The sequence below is a fragment of the Pyrgilauda ruficollis genome, unplaced genomic scaffold (genome assembly GCF_017590135.1).
Source record: "Pyrgilauda ruficollis isolate IOZ18807 unplaced genomic scaffold, ASM1759013v1 scaffold14, whole genome shotgun sequence".
Lineage (NCBI taxonomy): Eukaryota > Metazoa > Chordata > Aves > Passeriformes > Passeridae > Pyrgilauda > Pyrgilauda ruficollis.
In genome coordinates this window covers 4,176,432-4,203,330 of record NW_024512543.1, presented here as the reverse complement: position 1 = coordinate 4,203,330, position 26,899 = coordinate 4,176,432, and the positions used below count along the sequence as shown (strand labels likewise).

General features: G+C 46.7%; 1 protein-coding gene across 6 annotated transcripts in view; it reads left to right on the top strand.

Annotated features, from left to right (window-relative positions):
- Positions 1-1,124: 1,124 nt before the first annotated feature.
- The window catches only part of ACTN1 (actinin alpha 1), an 86,742-nt gene continuing 60,967 nt past the window's right edge, over positions 1,125-26,899 (top strand). For 5 of the 6 annotated variants that reach the window (XM_041459893.1, XM_041459890.1, XM_041459892.1 and 2 more), the window contains exon 1: positions 1,131-1,370. In XM_041459893.1, coding sequence (XP_041315827.1) covers positions 1,266-1,370 — 105 coding nt within the window. In that variant the 5' untranslated portion in view covers positions 1,131-1,265. Of the gene's footprint in view, positions 1,371-26,899 lie in introns of all 6 variants that reach the window. The other variant, XM_041459891.1, reaches the window with a different exon arrangement.

Sequence of the window (26,899 nt, the reverse complement as noted above, 5' to 3'; positions counted from 1 at the left end):
GAGATGCCACAGTGCTTCTCAGCGAGACGACCAGGGGGAACAGACAATGCTGCTGTCCTTTTCCCCCTCTACTTGTTTAACTGACGGAAGCCATGTCAAGTATTTGCGTGTTGGTACACTCCTTAACGCGTTGCGTTTCCCTTCTAGGAAGCTGCTCGATGAGCCAAACGCACTTTAGTGTAGTGTTTTCCTGTCAAACAGGATATTTGTGGGCAGACAGCAGCAGGTGCGCCTGGGAGGCCCCGGCGCGGCGCTGGCTGCCCCACGGCTGCGGCACACACCTCCGGCCCTGGGCACTCCGGCCTTGACCAGCGCCTACCGGCCAGGAACAGGGCAGCACAGCCCTTTGGTTTTGCACCCTAGGTGCGGGCACCCCTGCACAGCCCCACAAGCTGTGTTTGAGTCGGGCAGCAGGGCTGTGGGGCTGTCACTGAGCACTCACGTGGGGGCCGGCAGGATGGGCTGTGCCGCACGAAAACATCCTCATAGTGACAGGATTTGATGCGCCTGAAGTTGTATCAGGGAAAGTTTACGTTGGCTATCAGGAAAAGGTTCCCAGATTCCCAGAGGGTGATTGGGCATTGGAAGAGGCTCCCCAGGGCAGTGGTCACAGCACTCAAGCAGCGTTTGGGCAATGCTCTCCGGCACAGGGTGTGACTCTTGGGGTATCCCGAGTGGGGCCAGGAGCTGCACTCGATGATCCTTGTGGGTCTCTTCCAGCTCAAGAGTATTATGTGATTCTGTGACAAAATGCTGCCCGGATTCGCCGGTGGGGACACCCCAGTACAGGCTCCCGCGCCCCAGCCAACCGCGGAGCCCTCGAAAGACAAATGCCCCCACAGCGGCGCGGAGCTCCCCAACATCACATCACATCACATCGCACCGCGCCGCTCAACGCCCGCCCGCGGCCTCAGCCCCACGCCGGGGAGGTGCCGGCCCGGACCGCGAGTGGGGCGGGACTGCTGCAAACCGCCTATCACGGCTCACGGATCTTGTGACTGACGTCCGTGAAGACCAATGAAACAGGAGCTCACTCTCGGGGGCCGGGGCTCGGACTCGCGGATGGCGGCCAATGAGAGGCGCGGAGGCGGGCGGTGGGCGGGGCGTCCCGCCCCCGCGGCGCTGCGCGCGGCCGAGGCAGAGAGGTGGGAGCGGGCGCCGCCGCCGCGCGCTCGGGCTGAGCGGCCGCGGGGCCGGGACGGACACAGCGGGCAGCGGCACCGGCGGGACGCGACGCGACGCGACGGGCAGCAGCGGCCGCAGCCATGGATCACTACGACCCGCAGCAGACCAATGACTACATGCAGCCGGAGGAGGACTGGGACCGGGACCTGCTCCTCGACCCAGCCTGGGAGAAGCAGCAGAGGAAGGTGGGCGCACCCCCGTGCTCTCTCCTGGCATACATCCCGTGGGGCTGCCGGGACCGGCCCCGCCGCCCCCTCCACCGCCGCGGCGGGGCCGGTGCGCGCCCGGCCGNCCCCCCGCACCCCCGCCGCCGCCCGCGCCCCGGCCCCGCCGGCCGGCGGCGGGACGGTAACTGGCTGCTGGTTTGAATGGTGTGGTTTAGGGCAGGGCTTGCGCGGAGCTCATGTCCAAAAATGGTAACATTCGGCCCCTTTTTAAACAGAAAGGGTGGCGGTGGGGAGGGGAGCTCAGGAGGAGCTCCAGCCTCGCTGCTAGCTAGTTATATTTTTTTCCCCTCCTCCTTTAAACCAAAAGCATCCTGTATTAGATCACTCAGGAATCCTAATCCCCGAAACATTTCCGTTTTAGTCACTCCATCAGACAACAGTAAAGCAGAATTTGGAACGGCACTGGTGTTGGCATGGCAGGGCCACTTCGGGGTGCAGCAGGCTCCCGCTGGCTTCCCAGCCAGTCACTGGCTCGTGTTTTGGATCGTGCCTTGCTCTCCCCTTGCTGTGAGCAGGCAGAAGAATCCCAGACCTTCCCTGAGAGGGGACATGATAGTGCTTTTTTATGCACAAATGGTATATTAACATATATAATGTAGCCTGAGGTGTAGAAAGCTGGGAACAGTTGGGAAGGAGAACACAACAGTGAGATGATTATTCCTCTTTAACCCTTCTCCTCTTCCCCTCCTCTACTTCCAGATCAAAGGTGTTCAGGTTTTCCTGTTCAGAGCTGTCTGAAATGGTGCCACTGAGAAGTTTTTCCGCTGAGTTAATTGAACGTGGTAGCTATAGAGCTGCTGTCAGTGGTTTCCTTGCTCAGGGACTTGAGTGCTCAGAGTAGACAGCATGAGAACTAAAGTATACAAATAAGGGCATTTACTGGAGAAAGAGTTGATGGTGTGGGAGGTTATATTTCAGCAAAGGAAAAGCAAGGAATGCAGTCTTGGTCTGGGCTGTGAGTGGTGGATGGCTTATTGGAAGTCAGAGCTCTGTTCCTTTGAGGACGAAAGTTTCTTCCTTTTCAAAAGATCTGCCTGGCTGCAATCTCTGTTTCCAGTTCTATGCCTGTATCTGGCCAATACATCTAGAAACAGCTACTGGGGCCCAGGGCAAGATCGCCAGCCTTCCTGACGGGCGTGAAGGGAAACGATTGTTACGCTGTAGGGTTTTTTTGCCTTTTATGGTGCCGGGTGAGGTAAAATATTTTATATGTAGGGCGACACTGGTTTGGTTGTGAGGAGCAGGAGTGGAACCTTTGGACTCAAAAGTATTAAACCCAAGGTTGTTGTACATGCTGTAAATGTCCTGTTCTTTTAGTATTACCTCCTTCCAGGAGATTTTAAGTCCTTTTGGTCCTATCACAAGAGGGTGACAGAGAGCTGTTCTGTTAACATGGGTTACTTGTGCAGAGGGAAGAAGCCAAGAGGGAGTTTTAAGTAATGAAAGCCAAGTTCTTGTGCTGGTCAGTAGCTACCAGTTGAAATTGATGTGGTGGGAGTCACTCTCCAGCTTGCTGGACTGGAGGACTCTGTATAGTTAAATGCCTGTCCCTGGTGGTGGGATCACTATTGTTTCTCTTTCTGCTGATAAGCAGCTGAAGCTGTTCCCTTGTGCAGTGGGTGCAAGCTCAAAGTTTTATGGTGACCCCCCCTGTAGTTAGGAGGATCAGTTCTGGGAGTGGTGCCTCTTCCCACTTGCAGCCCATCAGGCTAATATCCCCTCAGGGGGGTTGGTGACTAGACCCCAGCCAGGGCAGGCTGTGCATAGATTGAGGGATTTCTGGGGGTCTGAATGTGACCAAAAGCCTTGTTGGGGTCTTGGGGCTTGCTTCTTTCAGATGTAAGAAGGCAACAGTATCCACCAAGCAAAAAGTGTGGTGTAGTAAAACTGCCAGTCCTTCTTACCTGTGAAATGAAATCAGTGCAGTAATTAAGGTTGAATGTTCAGTACAGTATATGTTAGTTAACAGCTTACTGAGAGTTAATAGGAGAGATTGATGCCTACCAGATATTCCTGTAGATTCTTTTCAGGCTCAGTCTTCTTGTTGACTCACATATTTTAGGTTTTTCTTCACCTAAGTCTGATTTAAGTGCTATTGAATTATCATCATTATTATTCTTTATAACGCTGAGGCCAGCTGGTGAGGCAGACTTGAAACTTTTCTTCTTGGGCCCTCTCTGGGAGCAAGGACAGCATGTCTAAAGTGGTGGCACAGCCAGTAATGCAGCGAGCAAATGTCTATGCAAGAAGTGTCTGTGTCTTGCCGGCTGTTTCCAACCCAGCCCCTGGTGTCCTGGCTCAGTAAGGCCCTGTAGGCTGTGGATAGCTGTGCCACGTTGCTGTCCTGCCAGGTTTTTTGCAGCTGGGACTCATTGAGACTTGGGAAGCAAGCAGTCTAGTAATGTTACTCAAATGTGAATTAAGTCCAGCTCCCCTTCTCCTGGATGCACGGGCTCAGCAGAACTCACAGCAGACATCAAAAGTGGGAAGATTACTGAATTTTAGTAATGTCTTCTACAGGAGCATTATAAGGACAAGTTAGCTGAGCTTTTGGGAGTGGGTTTGCAGGTTTCCTGCCTGTGCTGAGACAGATATTACAACCTTTGCTGTCTGGAATGCTGCTTTGAAATGGGTAAATAGGCAAACTGCAGAATAAATTTCATATTTGGAGGGTGAAAGTTGGCCTCTTGAATATGATACAGAGAAGAAGCACTGGTTTCACACCTGCCTACCTGCCCCTTCCTGGGAAGCTGCTGTTTTATAATGTAGGGATAAAGTGACAGTTCCTGGGAGGAAAGCATCTTTCCACGTGAAGCCAATTTTTCATGTCTATCAGAAGTGACTCTCTACGAGGTTTTAAAGAGCTCATCACAGCATTGCTATTCTTAAGCAGAAAAAAAAATTGTGCAGAACAAATTCAGCTACTTTTTACCTGATACAAGCCTCTGCACCATCTTTTGTACAGGAACAGGGGTCTGTTCTGGGAATTAAAATACTTTTTCCTTTGAACTACATTTCAGTAGTTTGAACTGTTGAACTCATCTCAGCAGTTTCTTGTGACAGCATTTTTTTCTTCTGCCTTCTCTTCTTTCCTGTCTGGAGTCAAGCCTCAAAGTAGCAGTAGCTAAGGCATAACAAGCTTGAGCCTGGAATTTCCCAGATTTGCAAGGCAAAGCTTGCTGAAAGCCATTGCAGTGGACTCACCTAACTGTCAAGACAGACAAGGTTGCTTAATAAGAAGTACACATGTTGTTGTTTAGTGGCCAAGAGATTGTCACTTGTGCCCACAAGGACATTTCTACCTCCTGAAGACAAGTTACCAGCTGTAGCATTCAAACTTTTCCTGGTGGGTTTGGTGTGAGGGACTAGATGGGCCAAGTGGTGTTCAGCATGCCTGGCTCATCCTCACAGATGAGCTGAAGGGTGATGGTGAGAAGGAGAATCTCCAGCCACTGTCTCCTTAGTGTCAGGAATAACTCTGGGTGAAGCTGGGTTTGTTTGGGGGTGCTGGTAGGGGTCAGCCTTCAGGTCCTGCATACAGCAGGCTCTCATGGGGGCCATTCTCTTTTAATGAGCTCGTTGCTAAAGGTACAGCTCCTTCAGGTTTATTTCAAAATCTTGCCTGGAGCAACTTGTCTCCACTGTAGAGCTGGCAGGGAAACTTTAAATGCCAACTGCTTTCTTAGGAGTAGGAAGCAGTGTTCATTTGCAGTGTGTAGAAGATAGCCATATGCAACTTTAATGCTATGAGGAATGATGATAATGCTTATCTTTATTTTTAAAAAAATCAAAAATTATGAAAAAAGTAAATTGATGAAATTAATGTGCCATGTGCTTTATCCACTCTTGCTCTGCCTTGCCACGTTGGCATCTCTGACAGTGTGGCAGTAAATGATATCTCTGGCTTAGAGAACTGGACTGGTCAGATTTGTGGTGCTGGAGAAGCAGTGATAGCACAGACTTTGTTGGCACCTTTTATGTGCCAGAGAAGTGCTGTTCATGAATTTACAGAAATTTCCTGTTAGAAACTCAAGTCTTCTTAAACCTCTCTCACTATTCTGTGCCATGCTCTGCATGTAAAGATACACATAAATACAAGGGTAAAAAAAAAGGCATGAGTCTCAAGGCCCTACTGTGTCTGTGCCCTGCAGGCCTTATTGCTCTTATGATTTGAATTTTGCTGTTGTAGTCACCTCTCAGAGGTGGGTTGTTAATGACAGAAAGTTGCTAATGATAGAAAGTACCCATTAAATAGGGCCATGATGGATACACCCCACCTCCAAGCCTGCTGGTAGGCATGCTCCAGTCAGGTGGTATGAGTGTGACTATTATCTCTGACAAAATGTAAAAGCCACAATCATAGTTTCCTTTTCACTTGGGTTGTGTCCTCTTGTCCAGATAGGGTCTAGTTTGAGAAAGGTATCAAAACTTCCAGAAAGCTACCATTGTGGTAGCTGCTGTGGACCCACAAAAAGGTGTGATACCACTCCTAAACTGAAGTTTGCTGAAATTCTTTCAGTGCCATCATAGATTCAGCCATGAGGTAAATAAATGTGCATTGTTGATGAATGCACTGCACTGGGTTGCTTTGCTCCTGCTGTGACACTGCATAGCACCCTGTGTAGGCCATAGCAAGGGATGGTCCTTGCATGGTCTTTGCAGTGGGGTGTGCTGCAGGGAAGGTGGCCCTGATGCACCTGAGTATCCTACGTGCTTTAACTCACGCTGACCAGCATTGATACTGAAGCAGAATGGTGAAATTTGTAAGGATGCTTGCTCAGCTGCTCTTTAGCAGGCAGGCAATATAGGTCACCAGATATCTCCTATCTTTCAGATCAAGCTTTTGTTGTTTAACATAGGTATCTTGTTGCCAGATACTTGCTTTTCAAAGCATTAAACTCAGAAGTTGCTGTAGGGAACTCTGGAAATATCTGGCTTTGAAGATCAGTTATTTGTCCTTGAGTGTGGGAGCTGCCTCATACTTTCTGTGGTCAGGTTTTGTCAGGATGTGCGTGTTTGGTTTTTTTAACAAGAACATTATTATTCATTGTAAGCTCATGGTGGATGATGAATGAGGCGTGTGTGTTTTGCTGTGACTTACCCTCCTATTCAGAATCCTGTGTAAGGGGGCAGTCTAAGGAGAAAGCAGGCATGGGTTAAGATGGAGACTGGAGATTCTTTCAGGGGGAGTCTGTAACAGATCCCAAGGATCAGTTTGTGAGAACATGGTACTCATCAATCTGTACTGAATTTATCCTTCCAGTCCTCTAGGGAAGGCTGAAACACCTCAAAGGCATCCAGCTACCAGCCCAGTGATATAAAGTGTGTCTGTCTGGGGAATTTCTTGCTGACTGCTTCAGGCAACCAGTTTAAATTCTTGTGCATGTGATTTAGTAATGACATTTTTTCAGTGCATTGAGTGCAAAGGCTAGAGAGGATAACATTGTTTTCTGCCCTGACAGCTTGCAGTGCTTGTAGCTTGGGGCATGTGACATGCTACTTAGGGCATCCTAAAGAAGAAGCCGCTTGGAAACCAGTTTTATTGTATGTGGGCAAGAACTTGTCCCCTCTTGTCCCCTCGGGCAAGAACTTGTCCCCTGGGAAGCACATGCTTTTGTGTGAGATGGTGTTGTCTGTATAATTCAGGTATAACTGGGTGGTACCTGAGAACGTGGGGCAGTAAATCTGTTGGGTAAAAGTGTTCGTGAACACTGGAATCACACTTTTAGAAACTGTATGTTACAGTAGCGACCCGGGGAATGTTCTTCCTAGCCCTGAGGTCCCTGAGGCCCCCTTGCTCCTGCTGCAGGCACTTCACTCTTCTTGTGTGCTGTGTGAGAGGTGCAGCTCTCATGCACTGTCAGGTGGAGGAGGAGGAGGGTTCATTTGGCCTCCCCAGCCAGTTTGTGAGCTTGTGTGCTTTTCTGTGGCTACTCACTGGAATCCACTAAAAACACTGACCTGGAGTTCTTAAGGTCGGCGCAAACAGCAGTGACAGAGATGGTGAAAACTTGCACGGCTGTGCTGGTGAAGGACTGAGAGTATTTTCCATCTGGCTGTGGATTATCACTGTTGTGCCTGACACTTAGGCTGTTCTCTGGGGTGCACTTATGCTATTGGAGAATGGCTGTGCTCTTTCTGACAATGAGGTGCAGAAAGCAGTCAGTGTAGAAAAGAAGCTGGAGAACTCTCTGGGGAAACATTGGGAAGCTGCAAAAATACGACATACAATGGACTAGTCTCACTTGAATGTGTTGTGTCAGCCCCAGGGGCTTGCTGGATGGATTGCTGTGATTTTTAGAGGTATTTTGTACAGTCTGAGAAATGGTGTTTGAGGAGGATGGAAGACTGTGCAAGAGTTTACTCTTCTTCTGTATGAGAATATAAAACTGATTTCTTGCCATGTGTGACTGTTGGAAGCATGATGGTTATCATAAGGAATGTGCTTAGCATGATTTCTACAAATCTTCTATAGCAATGTAAAACCCTGTTATCCCATCAAAGCAATATGTGAACTGTGCCTGAAGGGGGAAAAAGCAGGTATAACAACTGCCAGGGTGGGAAAAACATAACATCAGCAAGAAACGCAGTCACCTTTTCTTCATAGAGGCACAGGATTTGCTCTAACTCTGGGGTTTTGGGGCTGAAGCATTGTTACTCAGAGATTGCATCTGTGGGGATGAGTTGGTGAAGAGTGGTGGGATAGACTTGTCAGCAGCAGTACTGTCTGTCTGGTGTTAGTCATGCCAGAAAAGCCTTCTATTGAAGTCTGTGGAACCACCCACCGCTTCTTTTTGACCTCGGTGCGAGAGACTGATGTACAGGTTCCCAGTAGTCACTCAGATCCCTGAGACAGAACTGGGGACTTCTTGGGCCAATCAAAAAAATGCTTAGGTGAACAAAGGCACTAGCATTAATATGATTAATTTAAAAATCAATTAAGAATATGTTTAATTAAATTACTTCCAGTTCCCTTCCTGCTATTGCCTTCTGTGCACTCATTCCCGTACTGTATGAGAGCAGAACTTGGTCATAGGATGTGGTGTGGCCTGGTGCCAGTTTAACCTCTTGGCTCCCTACTAGGCAGTAGATCAGAACCATTTTTCTCCCATGCTGGTTTACTGTTGTAGTGTCTTTGCCATTCAGCTGGCAAGGAGTGTATCTTACTGGTAAGGGCTGGGTCAGGCCTTTGAAAGCCAACTCTCATACGTACTGCAGCTTGCTGTCTTCATGCTTGTACCTGCAATTGTCCTCTCTTATGCTGCTTCCAAATCCACGGCTGCTTTGAAGCACTAGAACATGAGCGAGTCTCTGCAGAGACATTCTCAACCCTCAGTGATCTGAAACAGCTCCCACTGGCAGGGAGCTCCCATAGGGCTGGGGAATGGCTGCATAAACAGAGGGGATTTTGGTCTTTCATCCAGATAAATCTTTGATTTGTCATTCTATCTGTGTAGACTGGCAATGTGTTCAACCCTGTGGTGTGAGAAATGACAGCAAACCTGTCATTTTTCTATGGTATTAGAGCCAAGATGGGAAGTGTTGGCAAGTGGAAAGACCGTGTCTTGGCTACACTCACTACAGTGAACACCACTGTGTGTCTCTGTATCACCTGTCTGTCAGTCAGATTGGAGTGATTTCAAGTAGGTCTCTGAATACGAGAATACCAGCAATCCAGGGCTACTGGGAGTGCCAGTGTGGATAGGTGGATAGTTCATAGGCAGGTGAGGCTGCAGGGCAGGCTTCTTAAGGAGCAACTTTTTCCACATCCTCCTAGATAGCTTATGTGGTCAGTGGGAAGGAAGGGATGACTTGATGGATCAGCTGATTGCTTCTTTGTCAGTCTACCCAACTTAGCAGTGACTGCTCTGCTGCAGGGTGGGGTCTGCCCTTCAGGGTAGCACAGGTGAGCTCTGTTCATGTGTCCTATGCATGGCCCTCATTAGTCAGAGGGACCCTCGTGAAATCTTGTATGTGTCACACAGCATAGTGTGAATGGGCAGCTGGTCAGCTCTGCTCCTTCCATGAACACAGTGCTGGATGGCTGGAGAAATTTCACACAGAATACTGATGTTTCCTTTTATAACGGTGAGGATGACCCTCATGTCCTACAGAGGTGCTGAACCAGGGCCAGTTGGCAGTAGAGGAAGGACTTCTTTCCATGTCCTTTGGATGAGGCAGCCAGGGCACTTGCTACTCCTCACTCATATGATGCTAAGCATTTGAACTTCGCTGCTGCTGTAAATGGAAGTTGTGCTGTTACATCTTCCCTGCAGGAGCTAGCCTGTAAAGGCCTCTGAGAGATGCGAGAGAGTGAGAGAACCATGTATGGTCTCTGCATCCCAGCTGAGTGCTCTTTTCTTCATCATGGAAAATTATGTGTACATCCTAGAGCCCTGTTTCCTGGCCAGATTCCTTGGCTCTACAGCAGCCAAGTTTATCTTGCTACCCAAGTACTTACTTACCTGTAATCCCCCTCACTCACTTTATTTAAATCTACCCTTCAGTACATGGCAAGTTAGTTCTGCTACTTAAATGTGTTATCCCCAAGAAAACTGTAAAAAGTGACTCTGTGATTGAAAAAAAAAGCAAGCTAATTTCTTAACTGCTAGGCAGTGCCAAAAAAGGAGGCTGTTTAAAGCTGTTCAGACCGTATCTATGCCAGGCTAGCCTCTGCCGTCCCTCTAGCCCTTCTCGCAGTATTGCTGTACAAGAGGAGCATCTCCAGAGGAAGCGTTGGTCGTAGCCCCACCTGGTTCTGCACACAAAGCCAGAGAGCCTGTGCTTCATCAGAGCTTGCTCATCAGGCACCCCTTGGGAGTGGCGCTTGCAGGCGGCCGCGCTGTGCAGAGCAGGCTGGCTGGGTGCATTGCCGGAGCACAGTCATGAACACCGCTGTTTGTTTCAAAATGGTCAGCGTGTGGAAACTTGCTGTTTCCCAAGGGTTTTGTTGGGCCGTTGGGGAACTCTGGCCAGAGATGAGACTATTTCCAGCTGTGGCGAGCCAAGTGTGAACTCACTCTGGGCAAGATGCCCAGATCTACTGGTTTTCTCTTGCCAGAAATCCTCGCCCTCCAGCCGGCGATACCAAGCTCAGTTTCTGCCGGTCCTCAGCTGAAGACCTCTGAAGGGAAAAGAGAACAAGGAAACCAAGCAGAAGGAGATACTGCTGAGGGGAGGCAAGGGGAATAACTGAAGAGCTTGTGCAGGGGATACAATGGTGGTGTTACCACGGAGGGCTGGCTGTTGTGGGTGAGGGCAGGCAAGAGGTGTAGAGACCTGCTTTTCCTAGGGCAAGTAGAGATTTAAGAGTGGCTGGTGATGGTGCAAGGGATTGGCTTTTCTTGGTTAGGCAGAGCTACCTGACCCACAGGGCCATGGCATACTGCTGGCTGGCAGTACCATCAGAATAGCCACCTGTGAATGAGTATTGTTGCCTTTATTGTAGTTTCAACATACTAGGGATTTCTTCTGTCAGGTAGGATCTTGCTTTCCTGTTTTGTGGAAGGTTCCTTTCAAGCTGGGGAGGCTGTGTGTCTGGTAATCTTGCCTACCTCATATCTGTGAGTCTTCTTGTCTTTCTCAGAAAAGGGATGGCCACAAAAATCTTCATCTTCCAGAGCTGGTAGTTCCCCTTGTTGCAGTATCTCCTTTGGGACGGGACTTCTTGTAGGGATCCATTAGTCCAGTTGCTTTTCTGCAGGCTGCTCTATAGTCAGACTCTGGGAAAGAGTTAGGAGGTGTATGTGTCAGGTGTGGAGGGAGCCTCCCTGCCCATTACTTGTATGGATTTCTGGTCCTCCCAATGCTGGCAGCAATTGCTAGTGAAACCAAATTTCTGTTCTTTTTGGTGAGTGCCTTTGGCTTTTGGTAGTGTGAGTGGTTGCCTTTAGCTGTTTGGTTCAAGCTAGCAGGTCTCTCTTAAAACGTTCTAAAAGGCCTGTATTCATGACTTGCATGATGAAATAAAGCATCTCAGGCATGGTACCATGTCAGTGATGTAGCTTGCACACACCTGCCTGCATCATGTCTTTTGGGTCCAGTCATGGAGAGGTGTTGGAGCACATGGGGTCAGCACATTAACAGAAGACCTTCTGTTCCTTCAAACACACCTCCTCCAGCACCGATAATTTTAAAGTGCCAACATACCATTTAGTGACACATGATGCAGCTCCTTGCTGTTGCAGCTTGTTGCAAGTAGTCTGACCCAGTCAGTTACTAACAGCCTCCTACAGGGTGGGCTGCTGAAATTTGTTCTATCCTAAACCCAAAGGAGTATTTCTCTCCCCCTCCTATAATGGCTTATTTCTTTAAAGCTGTTAACTGGCCATAATCCAATCATTACTACTGTAATTAGTGAACTGCTTACAGTAATTAAAGCACTTGAAGCAGAATATCCTCTGATTGCAGAGCTTGGAACAACTTCTGCCTGCAGTCCTGTGAGAGGTAGTTGCTGCTGATGGCTCAGAGGGGTGCAGGGGACACAGGGCAAGCCTGGCACAGCTGCCACTGCCTCTTGTGCCAAGCCCCAGTGGTTGCCATGTGGCTTTTCCACAGGAGGGGGATGCTTCAGAGGCCCATGGATGTGTGCCTAGCTTAGGGTGCTGCAAAAAAGGAACCTTCTTTTTGCAAGCTGCAGCAGAAGATGGTGGCCTTGGGTGGAACTCTCAGGGCAGCTGGTGGCATTGAAGGTGTGATGTGTTAGTATTTAATGTTTGGTTTATACAGGGTAGAAAATCACTGTCACAGCAGGCTCAATGCCTGCTTGCTGACAGGGTATCCTCTTGTCCCAGTGTGCAGTGCCTGTGCTCTCCCTCCACCTGCCAAAGCACTAAATTCATGGGCAAGGCCAAGGGACTTCAGCTTCTGGCCCTGCAAATTCATTCCTGCAGGGTTTCCAGGCAGACACATCCCTTGCTGTATTCTTCAGCCACTTCTCCTCTTGGGAGCAATGAGACAGCTTTCCTGAGGGCTTCACCTGCTCTCCCCTGTATGCCCTGACAGGAGGGCAGTGTCAGCGTGCTTGTCGCTGGCCTTTGTTACCTTCCCTCATGTTCACCTCCTGAGATGAAGCCTGCTGTAACTTGAGCTCTTCCTTCTTGAGGAGGAGGAGGCCATGGTGAGGATCAAGTGTGGGCAGCTTTTGAAATGGGGAGCCCTGCTGGATGAGGAGGAGTGAGAGTGGGTGACTACATGTAAGTACAGCGAGCAAAGGCTGTGCAGTGGTAAAATACCTTGTTGTCCAGCTGGCAGGTATGCTGTACTCGGCAGCTGAGGAAGGTGTTTGTTGGCAATATTTGGCCTGTGATGGGGTCAGAAAAATTAAAAATCTTTCTGACCTAAGGAGGAGGTTTTTAAAAAAAAACACCACCACCAGCAAAACCCAAATCAAACAAACACGATTACTACTGCCACCCTCAAAAATCCCCGCCAAAATAACACAAAACACATCCACCCAAAACCCACTCCCATTGCAGGGTTTTCAGTTTGCTCTTGAGAAATTATTGTGCAGTCCCCAGGCTTTATTCCTGTGTGGTGCTGGGCAATAGAGGCAGGTCTGCACCACGGCCCCTGGCATGTCAAATGGAGAAAAAGAAGAACTGATGGGAATGCATTTCTTCCATGTGCTCTGGATTTAGCCTAGGACGGAAGAAATGGTCTTACCCCTTTGGACCCTGTGTCATCCTCCACCGCTGCTGCCCTGTACTTGTCCCAGAGCTGTGTGAAAGGTTGAAAATGTACTTGTTGGCATACAGGGCAGAGTGGTCAGTAAGGTGCGGAGGAAGTCCTAGAATGCCAGTGGCCAGAGATGCGCCAAGATCTCTGCCTGCTGGCCTGAGCAGAGGCTATTGTTGGCTTGTGCTCTGCCTCTGCAGCTCCCTGCATCTGCCTGCACTCTCTTGCTGGGCTTGTAGCATGCAGGATAACTGGGGAAAGGGACTGTGTTTCTGCTGTGTTTGTACACCTGCCTGCACCACAGAACTCTGGTCTGTGGCCGTGGTTCCCAGGTGATGCAAGGTGACAAGCACTGAAAAGATGGCAACTGATTTTAAATTTATCTTCGTTTTCATTGCTTTACATATTTAAGACCACTTGTACTGATTTCAGTACATGCTACTTGTGATGCTTGGGTGTAATGCAGTTGATTCAAAGAAACTATTTTCAATTCCATGTTCTTCTGCACTACCACCATGTGTTTGACTTGGTTTTAGGTGTTCGTGCAGCCACTGTCAGCACACCCTGATTAAGTGTTCCCAAGTGTCTCTTCAGGACCAAGCTTAGTATTGGGCCTTCAAAGGGGTTCTTCTGTATTTCTGTGATGTTTATCTTCAGATATTTGCTTTCACTACATTGCTACAAATTTGCAATTGCATATCCCTTTCTTCACTCTCTTTCAACTCTTCTAGCATAGTACAGCAGTATTTGGTAGTGTGTTTCTGATGTGGGTGTAACCAGAGAATAAAATCACAGCATACTATTTTTTGTTAAATTTTGCTTTGAGTTTAAAGCAATCTTATAGCACTCCTTGATATCTTTTTCTACCTGTATATCCCTATCCCAAATTCTACCTCCTCCTCTTCTTCCTTTCTTTTCTTGGCTCACCTTCGTTAACAGGCGCTGGGAAGGGAAATGTGTTCCCATCTTATTCTGCCATTGTGTTCAGTGATCTCACGTGCTTGGGATTGAAGATTGCTGTTCTGCTTAGGTGAGTTGCTGGCTTTCATGGTCTGATACATTAACAAAATGATGTGCTGCTGGAGAGAACTTTTGAAACATTTTGTTAGTAACGTTGTAATAATTACCTTTATCTCTTTGATCTAGAGACTATTTTGGTGGTGTCGCTGTCCTTTGGAGGTTATTTGGAAGCCCCCCCCAGTGGGGGTGGGCTCCAGCAGCCCCTGAGCAAGCATTGCGTTGCTTCTGAGTGGGGCAGCAGCAGCGGGGCTTGAGGTAGAGGAGTGTGTGTACTGGGCACAGTCAGGCTGTGGGAAGTGAAGGTGTGTGTTCAGGGTGCACAGCCCATCCAAAGGAGCAGCTCTCTAGGCAAAGAGCAAAGTTCCTCATCAGTGCTGTACACAGTAAGATGTGTCCTTCCTGGGAATGAGTATTGTCCTCATGCTGTCATGGAGAGTGAGGCATCTGCAGAGCTCACTTGGGTTTCTGTTCCACTCTGACCTTCCTGTGTGGTGGGCTGGTAGGTCATCTTCTCCTATGACCTCTTCTCATGTGAACCCTTAACACAGTTTTTTAAGGATGCTTATTTGTCATGAAGCTGCAGTGCCCAGAACAACCACCACCTTTCCAGTCTTAGTAGAAGAGAATAGAATAAAAATGTTGACTAGACATGCTTGTTTCTATCAAGCTAACTGGGATGTAATTTACACACACACACCCCATTTGCTGCTTGCTTTGCTTTCCCCGGAAGATATTAGTGGTCAGAATATTTCACATATGTATATTCAGGATAATGCACTCCAGAGCTCTTAATGTAGTTTATATAGTGCTTATCTGCTTTTTGGCTTGTAAACTTTGCTACTTCTGCAGCCTTACAAAAGGAGTGAATAAATGTATTGTGTAACTGCTGTCTGTGAAGTGAATTCTAGAGAATTTGCCAGAGGGTGACATAAAGTATATTCAAATTTACAGTTCCTGATGATTCCAAATACCCGCCAAAATCTTGTTTCACACCTAATTTATTTAACTTTGGCATATGCAAGTGCTGAATGTTCTCCCTTCCTCCATTTACTTGGGACAAGACTAACTCCAGATGCAGTTTCAGAGTCTTTAGTCCAGTCAGACTGTGCTTGTCTGTCACTTTTTCTCAGTTGGATGCATCAGTACCTGAATGTGCTGTGGAAAAGTGAGCTTTGAGCCAGATCAGAGTGGATCACTGCTGAGCCCAAGGTGAAGAGAAGGAAGTACCAGGGTGCGGGAAGTGAAGGGTAAGTGCAGAATGAGACTGCCCACTTCAATGGTGGCTTGTCAATAAAGTGGTCAATGTCAGCAACCAAACCAATCCCTTTGGAGCTGCAGCAAATGGAGAGGGGACCTGGCTCCTGGCAGCCAAAGAGTTAGAGGTCTGTGCTTTGTTCCAGGCTTCTGAATACCTTTTGCTGTGTTGGAAAGCACAGCAATGCTTTCCCACTTCATTTTAAGCCCTGCCCAAATTCCTTGAATTTTTGCAGCTTGGTCCAGGTGATAGTTCTAGTTTGCATCTTAAAAGAATGAAGTGTCTGCCAAATCTCCATAGGTAGGAATGCAGCTTAAAACTTGCCCACCTCTAGCCATGCAAATATCTGAGATTGAGGAAAGGTTTTGAAGTAGGGAATGGAAATCTGCCTGACAAAAGTTGATGTTGGAAGCAGTGAGACTGTGCTTACTGCTTGACAGAGCAAGTGGGCTGAACTAGCCATAGCTGCCTGAGAAATAGCTGTTTGTTCCTTGCCTTGCAAGGCACAGCCTCTACATTGCTCCCACATTTACTACTTGTGAACTGTAAGCCAGATGAAAAATCTTAATTTGAGTTTAAATTAATTTACCAAAACAATGAGGGGAAGAAGAGTTAAACTTTGATAGCTCTCCACAGTGAAGGAACAGCAGGAGAATGGGAAAGAGCTGGAAAGAGTCTTAAGAAAAAAACGATTTGGACTGTTTTTCATGTGGAAATAAATACTGACACATCTGTGTTCTGAACATCACATTGCCTGATTCCCCAAGCATTGGCCCTTGACTGGGATTTGGCATCTGTCTCACTTTCAAGTCCAGTGCAGTCTCCTGCCTTCTGGAAGTGAGTGCTTGATGTCTGGTCAAAGAACTGCTGCACAGCAGCTGCTGAGCTGGGAAAGAAGCTGCTGCTGTTGCCTGTGCAGAAACATTAACTGCCTCCTGTTAGGCCCTGCAGAGATTGCCAGAGCTCAGTGCAGCTCTCATGAACCCAGTTGCTGAAGCTTTGAGGCAACAAAGCTGCTGAGCAAGTGCAGTCCTCTAGCCCTCCAAGATTGAAAGCTCAAAACCTGAAGACTTTGCCATGCTGCTTTGCAGGATACCAGAATTCTTCCATGAGCAGGTACCAGTAGTCTGATCCCCTGTCTTTAAGGAGGGGCCAGACTGCTGTAGGGAGCTTGGGGAACACAGGGTACAGGGTTGTACTGTGGGTTGGCCCCTCGTGCCTGGGAACTGGTGCTTCGCTCTTGGGTTAATACAACAGGGCTGGTTGCTGCTACAGGGAGTTAATTCCCTGTCAGCAGGGAGATGCTTTGCTGCAGTGGCTCCACTGATGGGTGCCTGGCTCTTTATCCCATATCAAATGCATAGGGCTCTGATCTGATCTGCTTTTGCTACTCTGTCACTGCTCATATGAACATCTATTGTTCTCCTAGCTGTTGCTTCAAATGTGGTTCAAAGTCAGCAGCATGAGCATGTCAGGGCTCTGTTCTGAGTTTTCCTGGGTAGACCTCAGCCTACGGCAGTCCTAAATACAGAGAAACCACACAGAGAGCTGGAGACAGGCTCTAAATTATCAGGGTTGGGTTCTTAAGCATCAGGAAATCAGGGGAAAAAAAGTGCTAGAGTAGCCTACTAAGCAATGCAAGTGGCTTAGCAGTTTTGGCAGCTGAAAAGGGAAAAAATAAATTCTAATTCACTTAACAATACCTTACCTGTGTGCAGAAATGAGCTGGCTGGCTCATGGCATGGGAGGCTGTCTAATGTGGAAATGACTAACTTCCTCTGGCAGTACCAGTATGCTGCATAGGATGTAGGAGATAGGATGTGAGGAGGTCCTGGGCCACTAATAAGTGTAGCTAGGCTTGTTAAGTTTGTCAAGTTAAATTTAATCTGTGAAAACTCTACTTTCTGAGTTGGATTGTCTGATTTCTGCAGGAAGAAAATATTTTCCTTACAAGCACAAGGCCATCTGACTGCGTAAGAGGAAGAAAGTCTTGCAAAGATTAGGTCCTGCGTGCCTTGATGATAGCATATGTGATCCCATGGAAGGAAGGAGAATACCACGGGAGCAGAGGACTGAAATTCTTTACTTACCATTTTCTAGCCTGCTGGTTCAGATCACTTACTCTTCCCAGCCTGTGGTGGGTGCTGGTGTAGGGTGGTGTGGCCATGGCTGTGTGAGGTGTGGCCGCAGTTGGAGCGCTGCCCGTGCCGGATGCTTGTGTAGCAGTGCTGGTGTCCCCGGGCGATGGCCAGTACCCACTGCAGTGTGTAACAATCGCGTGATTGCTTGCTGAGGAAAGGCTGGTGACAACTATACCCTTGCCCTTCAAGCCCACCCACGGCTTATTCAGCATGTTGGGAGTGGGATTATTTCTTCCTGGCCCACAGACAGGATCAGCTTGATCTCTCACTGTGGCATCTTAATTACCCATACCCTCTTCCCTGTGAAGCTGCACGTAGTATTGCCCAGCCATGTGCCTGTGTCAGAGCAGGGGAGATCACCAAACATCACGTGTCCAGGCGGCTGAGTATGGCCGAACTTGCACACATCCTTCTGCAACCTTCTGTTGTGTGGGTGTGGCTCTTCAGAGGAGATAGCAGCAAGCACCAAGCTGGGGACAAAAGGCCGGTAGGTTTGTGGAGACTGTTTTGCTGTTCCCACTGCAGCTTTGTGCTGACGTGCAGCTGCCAGCAGGAAGAGGGTTAAGCCCGCATATCACATGACGTGATTCTGTTTGCTGCATATTTCTCATAATCGGGACTGGCATCCAAATCCAGATGATTAGCACTTAACCAAAGACCCTGAAACAATGTGTGTCATGTTTGTACTCCTCTGAAGCTATGCAGTCTGCCACCATTTCTCTTGCAGAGACATGATTCTCCCTGCAGCCTTCCAAGGGAGCTATGGGGAGAGCAGAAAATGAACAGTTTTATAACAGAGACTGGGTTGGACTGAACTATATTCATCTTAATCTAAGCTTGAAGCCAGGAGAATTTTGCCAGAAGTCCACTTAGACCATAACATCCTGATCTCTACCAAAAGAGGTGCTTGCCTTACCCTGGTCTGAAATTAGCGCACAGCTCAACAGTGACAGGGGAAATGAGGGAAATGAGACTGTGCCCCTTGTCTTAGGGGTTTGGATGGGTATTGTTCAGTGCTGAGTACAAGCTGTGGTGGTGGTGAGCTAAGTATAACATTCACATTAGTTTTTGAGGTGTGGTTTTGGATAAGAGGAAAGGTGTAATTTCACAGCACAGTCTATACTTTATTCTTGCTATCAGCATGGGCATTACTGTAGCAAACTTCCATGGGGCCCAAGGCAGATTGTGATTTACCTTTCTGTTACTCCTTCTGCACAAGGCAGTTCTCTCTGTCTCTTTCTCCCTCCTAACAACTCATCTTTGCCCACACACAACATGTGGCTTTTCCCTTCTCCGGTGTAGTAGCAGGTCATTTGTCCTCCTTAAAGCTTCAGCACTTGGCAGCAACCTGCATTGCAGCCGTTTCTGAAGACAGATTGCAGAAGTCTGTTTTTTCCCTTGCTTCTAAAGGTCTTTTTCCATCCCCCTACTTTCTGTCTTATCTGAAAAGTCACATCATCATCCATGGATAACATTTACACAAAGTAAATGTGGGAGAGGAAGGATGAAGAGATGTACCTTTTCCCCACTTCCCTGTGGTGAATCCAGTGCTAATGGAAAAAGAATTTCTCTTGACCATCCTGTTTGTTATTGGGGTCTACCTGCTTAGGAAACTCTTGGGCTGAAGAGAATTAGGAGAGGTTTTCTCATCTAAGCACAAGCTTGAAATAAACCTCTCCATATGTCTGCTAGTAGTGTCAGAAGGACACTACCTTTTCTTTTCTCAACCTCAGTGACTCTTTACTCCTTTGTACTTCAGGAGGAAAGGAGATGAATTCTATTTTGTTGAGTGCTGCCTGTGGCTGCTAATGTATGGTACAGTTTCTTAGCCACAAATACTAAAAATATAGCACATTGAGTCTGTCTTGAATTATCTTTTTTATTTTGGTCTTACACTTACTTTCTCTTACAACAGTGCAATTATCTTTCAGAAAGTTTCTGAACTTCCAGAAATACTGTAAAATTCCTCTAATTAGAAGACTTGTGGTAGATGTCTTAGGGTGCTAGCAAGATACCTGTTTGCAGTAGATATTGACAGACCTTGTATGGACATGTCTGAAACATAATATTTAGGTCTTCTGAAACAAGTGACAGTAAATGTTCCTTGACTGTTTGTACTAAGGTAATTTGACTTCCACATGGTAACTTCTGCTGCTGTCTGTTATCTGCGTGTACCTTGCCTTGCTCAGGAGATTCTTTATTTGAGAAAACAGACAGCAAACATAATGGCAGTGATCAGGACTGCACATGAACTGCATGTCCTCCATTTGAGTTACCTATTTCTTGTCAGTGGTTTGAACCAGACTGAACAGCCATGCATTTTTTTATGTGTAACCATTAGGACAGTCATCAAGTGTCAGTTGTGATACTAAGCTGAACAGCAAATGTTTTGCTTAGCAACTGTTGCAAAGGAAAATTGTCAGGCAACAGCAAAATTAGGAATGGTGAGTATGGAAGGCACTCTTTGTGAGAGATGAGCTGTACTCTGACGTGTTATCTGTGACTAAGTGATTTGGCATTTTCTTACACAAACATGTAAGAATATGAGCGTTTATGAATAGGCATCAAAGCAAGTTCAGTCTAATCCCTTAGGTCTGCCAGTGCTCTTGCTAGCCTGGTTTTCTGTGTATAGTAGATATTTGTATGGAGTTTACCAATAAAGGGCAGCAGGATTGAAGAGCTTGACGTGGTGGTAACTTCTGCTACCAATCCTTGGGCAGCAGTGAAGAATTTGAGTGGCTATCCAACCATGGTAACTGAAGAAATCTGGCTGGCTTAGTCATTCTTCATCATGAAACCACACCTTTTCCCCTAAAATACATGATTTACCTGAGAGGACCATGACCAATACTGTATTTGAGATTTCCCTTCTGTGGGATTATGCCAAGGTTGATAGTGATGTAAGCTCTAGTATGAATGAGGTACTGGTGTGACCACTCTTAAATACAGAGCAAGACAGGGCAAAATGGAGAGTGACCCTGTGTGGTGTCTGCAGAAGTCCTTGTTCAGTACTACTGGCTGTGGAGCAAGAGGGTGAATCTACAATGAAGTAGGCTTAGCTTTGTCCTGTATAGGTGTGCACATACTGTAGAGAACGTTGTGTTTAAAGTCTCCATGAAGGGGACTAATCCAGCAGTCTTTGGGCATAAAGTCTGAAATAAGAAATCGGTACTAAGCTAAACAACTGCTTTGGGCACTTATGCTAAGCAGTGTCTGTGTTCACATGTCTGCTGCCCTTACTGCTGTAATCTTAACAAGAGGCTGTCTGGGGAGAGGCATATGAGTAGCAGTTGGGTATCAGAATACAAATGCTGTCAGCGTACGAGCACTTTCATTAGGTGTTACTTATTCATGGGAGAAATGATTAAAGGCAAAACAAACCTACCTTGAACTGGCACATGTGATACACCTCAGAGTGTGCAGGAGCCTTTCTACTGGGTTATATGTGAGAGGGTGCTTGGCATGTGTCTTATAGACTAGTTTTTACTTGATTACTAAATTCTATGCAAAAAAAAAAAAATATTAAAAAGTTATGTAAGGAAGAGTCAAGGTACATCTTAGTAGAAATCTGTCCAGACTGCTTGCCCAGTCTTGAAGTAGAGGTTTTGTTTTTCCCAGTATCCTGTTGTTGCAGTGAGGTTTTACAGTACTTCCATTGCCCTTATAGGCCAGGGCTCAGTTGGAACCAGAGCATGCTCTCCTCAATACCTGCATTTTCCTCCTTGCCTGTCTCAAATGTGTATCATGTGGCAGGGAGAATTGCTGTTTTTCTTGGGTGACAGCACAGCTCAAGAAGGAGCTCTCCAATGTGAGAGCTTCCATGTTTGAACCAGGCCATGCAGGAAACTGTTCTCAGCAAGGTGTTATCTTTTCTGAAATTTGCTTCCTATCTGAGGTCTGGATATTTCTGCAAGTCCTGTCCCTTCTGATGGAAGGATACCAGAGATGATGTGGAGAGAGGACCCATCACTGTGATGGGTCTCAGCAGATCTGGTATGAGCACTGGTGTGCCAGTTGCTGTGCTTTGGACTTGCAGTTACATCATTCTGTAAACCCATGTGGTTTTGTGTCCTGTTATCAGGAATACTCTTTGTTGCAAGCTTACAAATAAAGGCAGAGTCCCTGCTGCCTCATCCTACTCCCAAATGAAATGTCTTGTGTAAATAATTTGCCTTTCCCTGAGCAGAGACCTCATGTTTATCCTTTACATCAGAAGTGGGAGCAACTCCAGCCTCATTCCCTGCTGTACCTGTGGGGTTTCAGTCATTGTAGTAAGGGGTGTGTGTTGCTTGGTCACAGAAGTAGTGCTGTAGTTGATCTCTCCTGTGTCTCCTTCATCACCATGCATATGAGCATAGTGTGAAACAGGCCCTGGGGTTTCTCCAAAGCTACTGGAGGAGGCCGGTGCTGCTGGCACTGGAGAAGCCTGTGCTGTTGTTGCGGACTCTCTTTTCCTTGCAATTAATAAAAAAGATTGTGCTGAAAAAAAAAGGTGCTATTTGCGTGCACCTGCTTTTCCGAAGGCTGCACAGCTGGTGGAAAGCAAATGGTGTCTAACAAGTGAATGGGGGTGTGTAAGCAGGCACCCTGTGCAGCTTCCAGGGCCTCTGCAGTGCAGGCAAGAGGGTTGGTTTAAATTAGATATAAGAGAGAAGGTTTTTATAATAAAGGTGATAAAACACTGGAAGAGGTTGCTCAGAGAGGTGTTGGATAGAAACATTAATCTGGAGACATTTAAAGTCAGATTGGACGGGCCTCTGAGCAGCCTGATGTAGCTGAGGATGTCCCTACTCACTGCAGGGAGGGTGGACTAGATTAAAGGTCCAGTGCAACCAGAACTGTTCTGTGATTCTGTGCATCACAGAAAACAAGGTGTGCCTGTTGGCCTAGGTAAAAGTAGTGGTTCCAGCTACCCATTTGCAAGTATAAAGCAGCAGGCATCCTTGTACTTTGTTCTTCTTGACTGCAAGCCAGACTGCAAATGGCTTCCTGTGGTCAGGAGCCACATCTGAGAGTTTCAAAGCCAGCATATGCCAGTTGGGGACCTTGCAGCTAAAAGAGCATACATTTCGGATGAGATCAGAGCTTACTAGAAAGGAAGAAAAAAATCTGAGGAAGGGTATGAGTTAAGAGATATGATTGCATGCATGCTCAGTCTAGGCAAATAATGTGTTGTGATGATTCACACTGGTTTTGATGCCCTGCTTTGTGAGGGATGCTGAGGCACTAGTATATGAAACAGCCCAGTTCTGATATCAACCCAAAATTTATATCTTTGTAAGACTATTTCAGAACTTGAAATACACAAGGTAAAAAGTATCCCAGCCTTTGAATGATTTCAGTTTTGTGTATGAGAGAAGGGCACCTCCCCGTGCTGCCCTCAGAGCTGCTATTGTTACTGGTGGTTAATATGCAACCATAATGTCCACAGAGAGTCTAGGTTTCCACAATTATTTCTGTACCTTGACAATGTCTTTTCCAAGAGTGGCAGGGGAGGGGCAGGAAAGGACAGATTTCCTTTGTATTGCCTTAAAAGACCTAAGCAAACTGACTGTAAGCCACAGAATATTGATCTGACCTTCACTTAAGTCAAACTCTACATAAATATATGGAACAATTGCTGCATAATTCTATCTTCCCCTTTCCTACTGAACCGTAAAACAGAAGTACATTGAACACCTCAGATGATTTAAGGAGTTTGCTTACAAAAATGTTTTGTTCCTGCTGTCTGGTTATGCAGGTTCAGGACCTCACTGTGCTCTGCATGCAGGCTCAGCATGAGCAGAGTGCTCTTACTGTGATGCCCATAATTCTTGTTCATACTGTTCCCTCCTCACCTGTACTTGCAGTTTCATATATTGGGTATTGCTCTTTGTTAAGGGGATGAGTTTATGACTCTTCCCTGTTTTGTCCCAGTTTATTTTTAATTAATTTGGGATTCAGTAAGAAGTTTGTGTAGTTCCAATACAGCTGAATCCTTGGGGAATTATCACCCGTGACTTTATCACCCGTGACTTTTGTTGTCGTTGTTACTCACCTGGCTTTGATTAAATCTAGTTCTTCACAGCTAGGATTTATAAACCAAAATATGTTTACACCTTACTGATCATCTTCTTTTTCTCTATCATTGGTAATTACATCAGGTGATGTTTGTGCTTGTATGAGATTTTGTGTATCCCCCTACTTAGTTTTCCCCACAATGGAGACTGGCCACTTTACACTTTCATTTTCCATCCTTTAGCTAGTTTATATTCCAGAAGGGCTGTTTCCCTGTGAAAAGTCAATTATGTCAATGGAGAAAATAAGTGAAGAGTTGGGAATCAGAGAGGAAAGGTGCAAGCTGCATCTCGTTTCTAGAGATGTGGCATGATGGAATGATCCAGATAGGTTTGTTCCTTACCTAGACACCAGCACACTGGGGCAATGTAGGGAGCCAGAATTCGTTAGTACTGCTGCTTCCTGAATGGCTCGTTATCAAAGAATAAATAAGTTAATATTTGACTTTGAGGATGAAGCATTACTTTTCAAGAAGAGTTGAAACCAATCAGAATTGAACACAACAGTATGTAGGAAAATGCGCACTGGCATTATTTTGCATCTTTCAGGAATGACATGTCTGTTTCACTACTAGTGATTTGTGTGAGTTGCCGAGGACAGCCGATGTTTAGAGATGGTCAGTGGCTAAGGCAGCTTCCTGGGAAAAAAGCCCTACTGATAACCAAAGCAGCTGTGGGTTTTGTTAGCCCAGCAAAGGGAAGAGGAGCCAGGGCCACAGCTCCCATGATGCTTCCCCTCGATTCTATTTTGATGATTAGCCACGATCACTTAAAAAGCCTTCACTAGGAAGGTGGTGCTGGCTTGGTGCCTGTGGCAGGTACAGTCACTTGAGCTGTACTGTGGTAGGGGGCACACTGGAGTGCCATGGGGGTAGTGCAGGGGGAGCCCATTGTCTGCAGGGGCACTGCTCTTGGCGTGTTGTCCTCCCTGCCTGTGAGACAGTGTGTTCTGAAGCAATGGATTTCCAGTCCTTTGCCTCGGAGCGAGGCCTGTGGTTGGATAAGTATCATTTTGGTCACCTGGCTAGCAGGCTGGTGGATTGCCCTTGGCACTGTAGTTAAACTAGCTTCTTGGTGGGGCTTTCTTGGTGTTCATCAGGTCTGGCACAAGCAAATACAAAACACTTTGTCTAACTGAGAATTAAGCTCCTGTGTTGATTCTACCACATCACTCTTCAGAAGATAAAGACCTGAAGTACAGTTTGTATCAAGGAGGAGGAAGATTTTTAAGGGCCATGATTTCACCTGCAAGATTCCATTTGTTCTCAGGTGAAAGGGTGGAGAAGCTGTGAGGGGTCCTGGCCCAGTAGTTGGAAAGCTAGGACTCAGCTTTCAAGACCTTGTGAAGAACACGTGTTTCCCAGGGTGGTTGAAGTGCACTGAGCGTTACTGAGTTCTATGTTAAATTCAAGCAAGTGGGATGGAGATGAAGAGTAGCATACAGGCCCTTTAAGAATAAATTGGCAAAAGAAGAGTTCAGTATTTAAATTTAGTGCAGACGAAGAGGGAAAAAATTCCCTACAGCATCTGGTTTGTATTACTGCTCTCTGTCTCGGTAGAGGGTGTGTTTACAGTGAAGCTCTCCAGTGCATAACAAGGGGGGTGCTCAGACTGTTTGTTTCTGGGGATCTCTGACCTGTGGGTATGCCTTGCAGCCATCTCCACGTCTCCCTCTGGCCTCTTTACCTAATCCGATCTCAGCTGTTGAGCAGAGCGGACGGGTGCCCTGTTGTGGGGTGAGGTGTCTGAGCACAGCACTGCAGCTTTTAGAGTTCTCTAATTCTGTTTCTTATTGTGGCTTCTTCCCATTCTGCTCAGCCTAGAAATGGAAGCAAATATAGAAATCCTCAAAATGAGTTTATACAGACATACTACCAGCGGCTACGTACAAAGACTAGAACTGCTGATGTGTCTGTGTTCCAGCTGTTTTAATGCTTTGAACAGAGTTGGTCACTTTGGGTTTTTCTAAATACAGGTTTGAAGCTCAGTGTGGGAGGTGGAAAGAGCCATGGTGGAAAGAAGGATGGCTGGGTTTTAGTTGTGGTGGAATTTCTATTTTGTGTGTATGTGTTTTGTTTATTAAAGTGTGGTTTGTGGTTTCTGAGCAGTTTCTGCAGAGTCCAGTGCCAAAAGGAAACCTGAACTAGTAGCAGTAGTGGCGTGAGCTGCTCATCAGAACGTAGCACAGCTTTACAGAGACGTGTGGATGCAACCTGTGCAAATGCTCACCTCCACCAGTGGCTTGCACATCCTGTAGTGTATCTCCCTAAGGACTGACTGCTCCTGTGGTCCTGTAAATGTACAGCTGGACTCACAGTGAGCTCCTGTGCTCTGTTTGACAGGGAGGTTAAAAATTAATTTGATTTACATATCACCTGATAATATATCTCGTCTTGCAGGATTTCATTCTGTTCAAGGCTAAAATACAAATTTTTTTAGATGGAGAAATAATTCCTTGCTCACAGAACTAGTGATCATTTCAGTGTCTGCTATTTGAAACTTTTGCGAATAAATGCCATATGCTTCCAGGAAAAAGGAAGAGAAATGGAAAATTCTATATTTATGTTCATGTATAGTAAAGATTTTTTCATATGGTCATTCTCTCCAGCTGCTGCTGGACCAAAGCCTGTTGCCACCCCTACCAGACTGAGATTAACACTTGTAACACAACCCACTTCACTCAGCTATTTTTGCAATTTCTCTCATGCAAGAAAGCACAAAACTAGAGCCCCCATCTCCCCTTTTTCGTCCTCCTGTTCCAGAACGAGTCAGTAACAGTTATCATCTTGCAATTTTCATCACCTCTTCTCTTTAAACAGCAGCAGAGGCAAATAATAATTAATCTTTGCCTGACCCTATTCCAATTGGTCACCTCAACTATTCATCATCCATCTCTCTACAGGTGAATTGCCATTTAAACCCTACAGTTCCTCTCAGCCCTCCTCTTTCAGCAAACCCCACTCTTGTGAGCTGCCATGCTCACTTCCCAGTGAGGGTCCTCTTAGAGACAGCCTGCTGTCACTGCATTGAGGAACTGCATGATTGGTGGCAAAACTGACGGCACTGTGTGTGTGCCCTGTGCCTTGACAGTGCTTTGGGAATGCTGGTATGTAAGGGGTCCATCAGCAATTCCTCAATTGTATCTGTGAGGTGGTTTCCAAGGGGAATTACACCCATTATGTGCACCCTTTAGACCTCTGTAAACTACCATCCTACTGGGTAGCTTATTGTGGACAGTGCCTTTAAACAAGTTCCTGCAGAACTCCCACTTTCTTTCCACAAGAAAGTGAAGCATTTGAACTACAATTCCCAAAAGATATCACAGTTCCACTGCTAGAG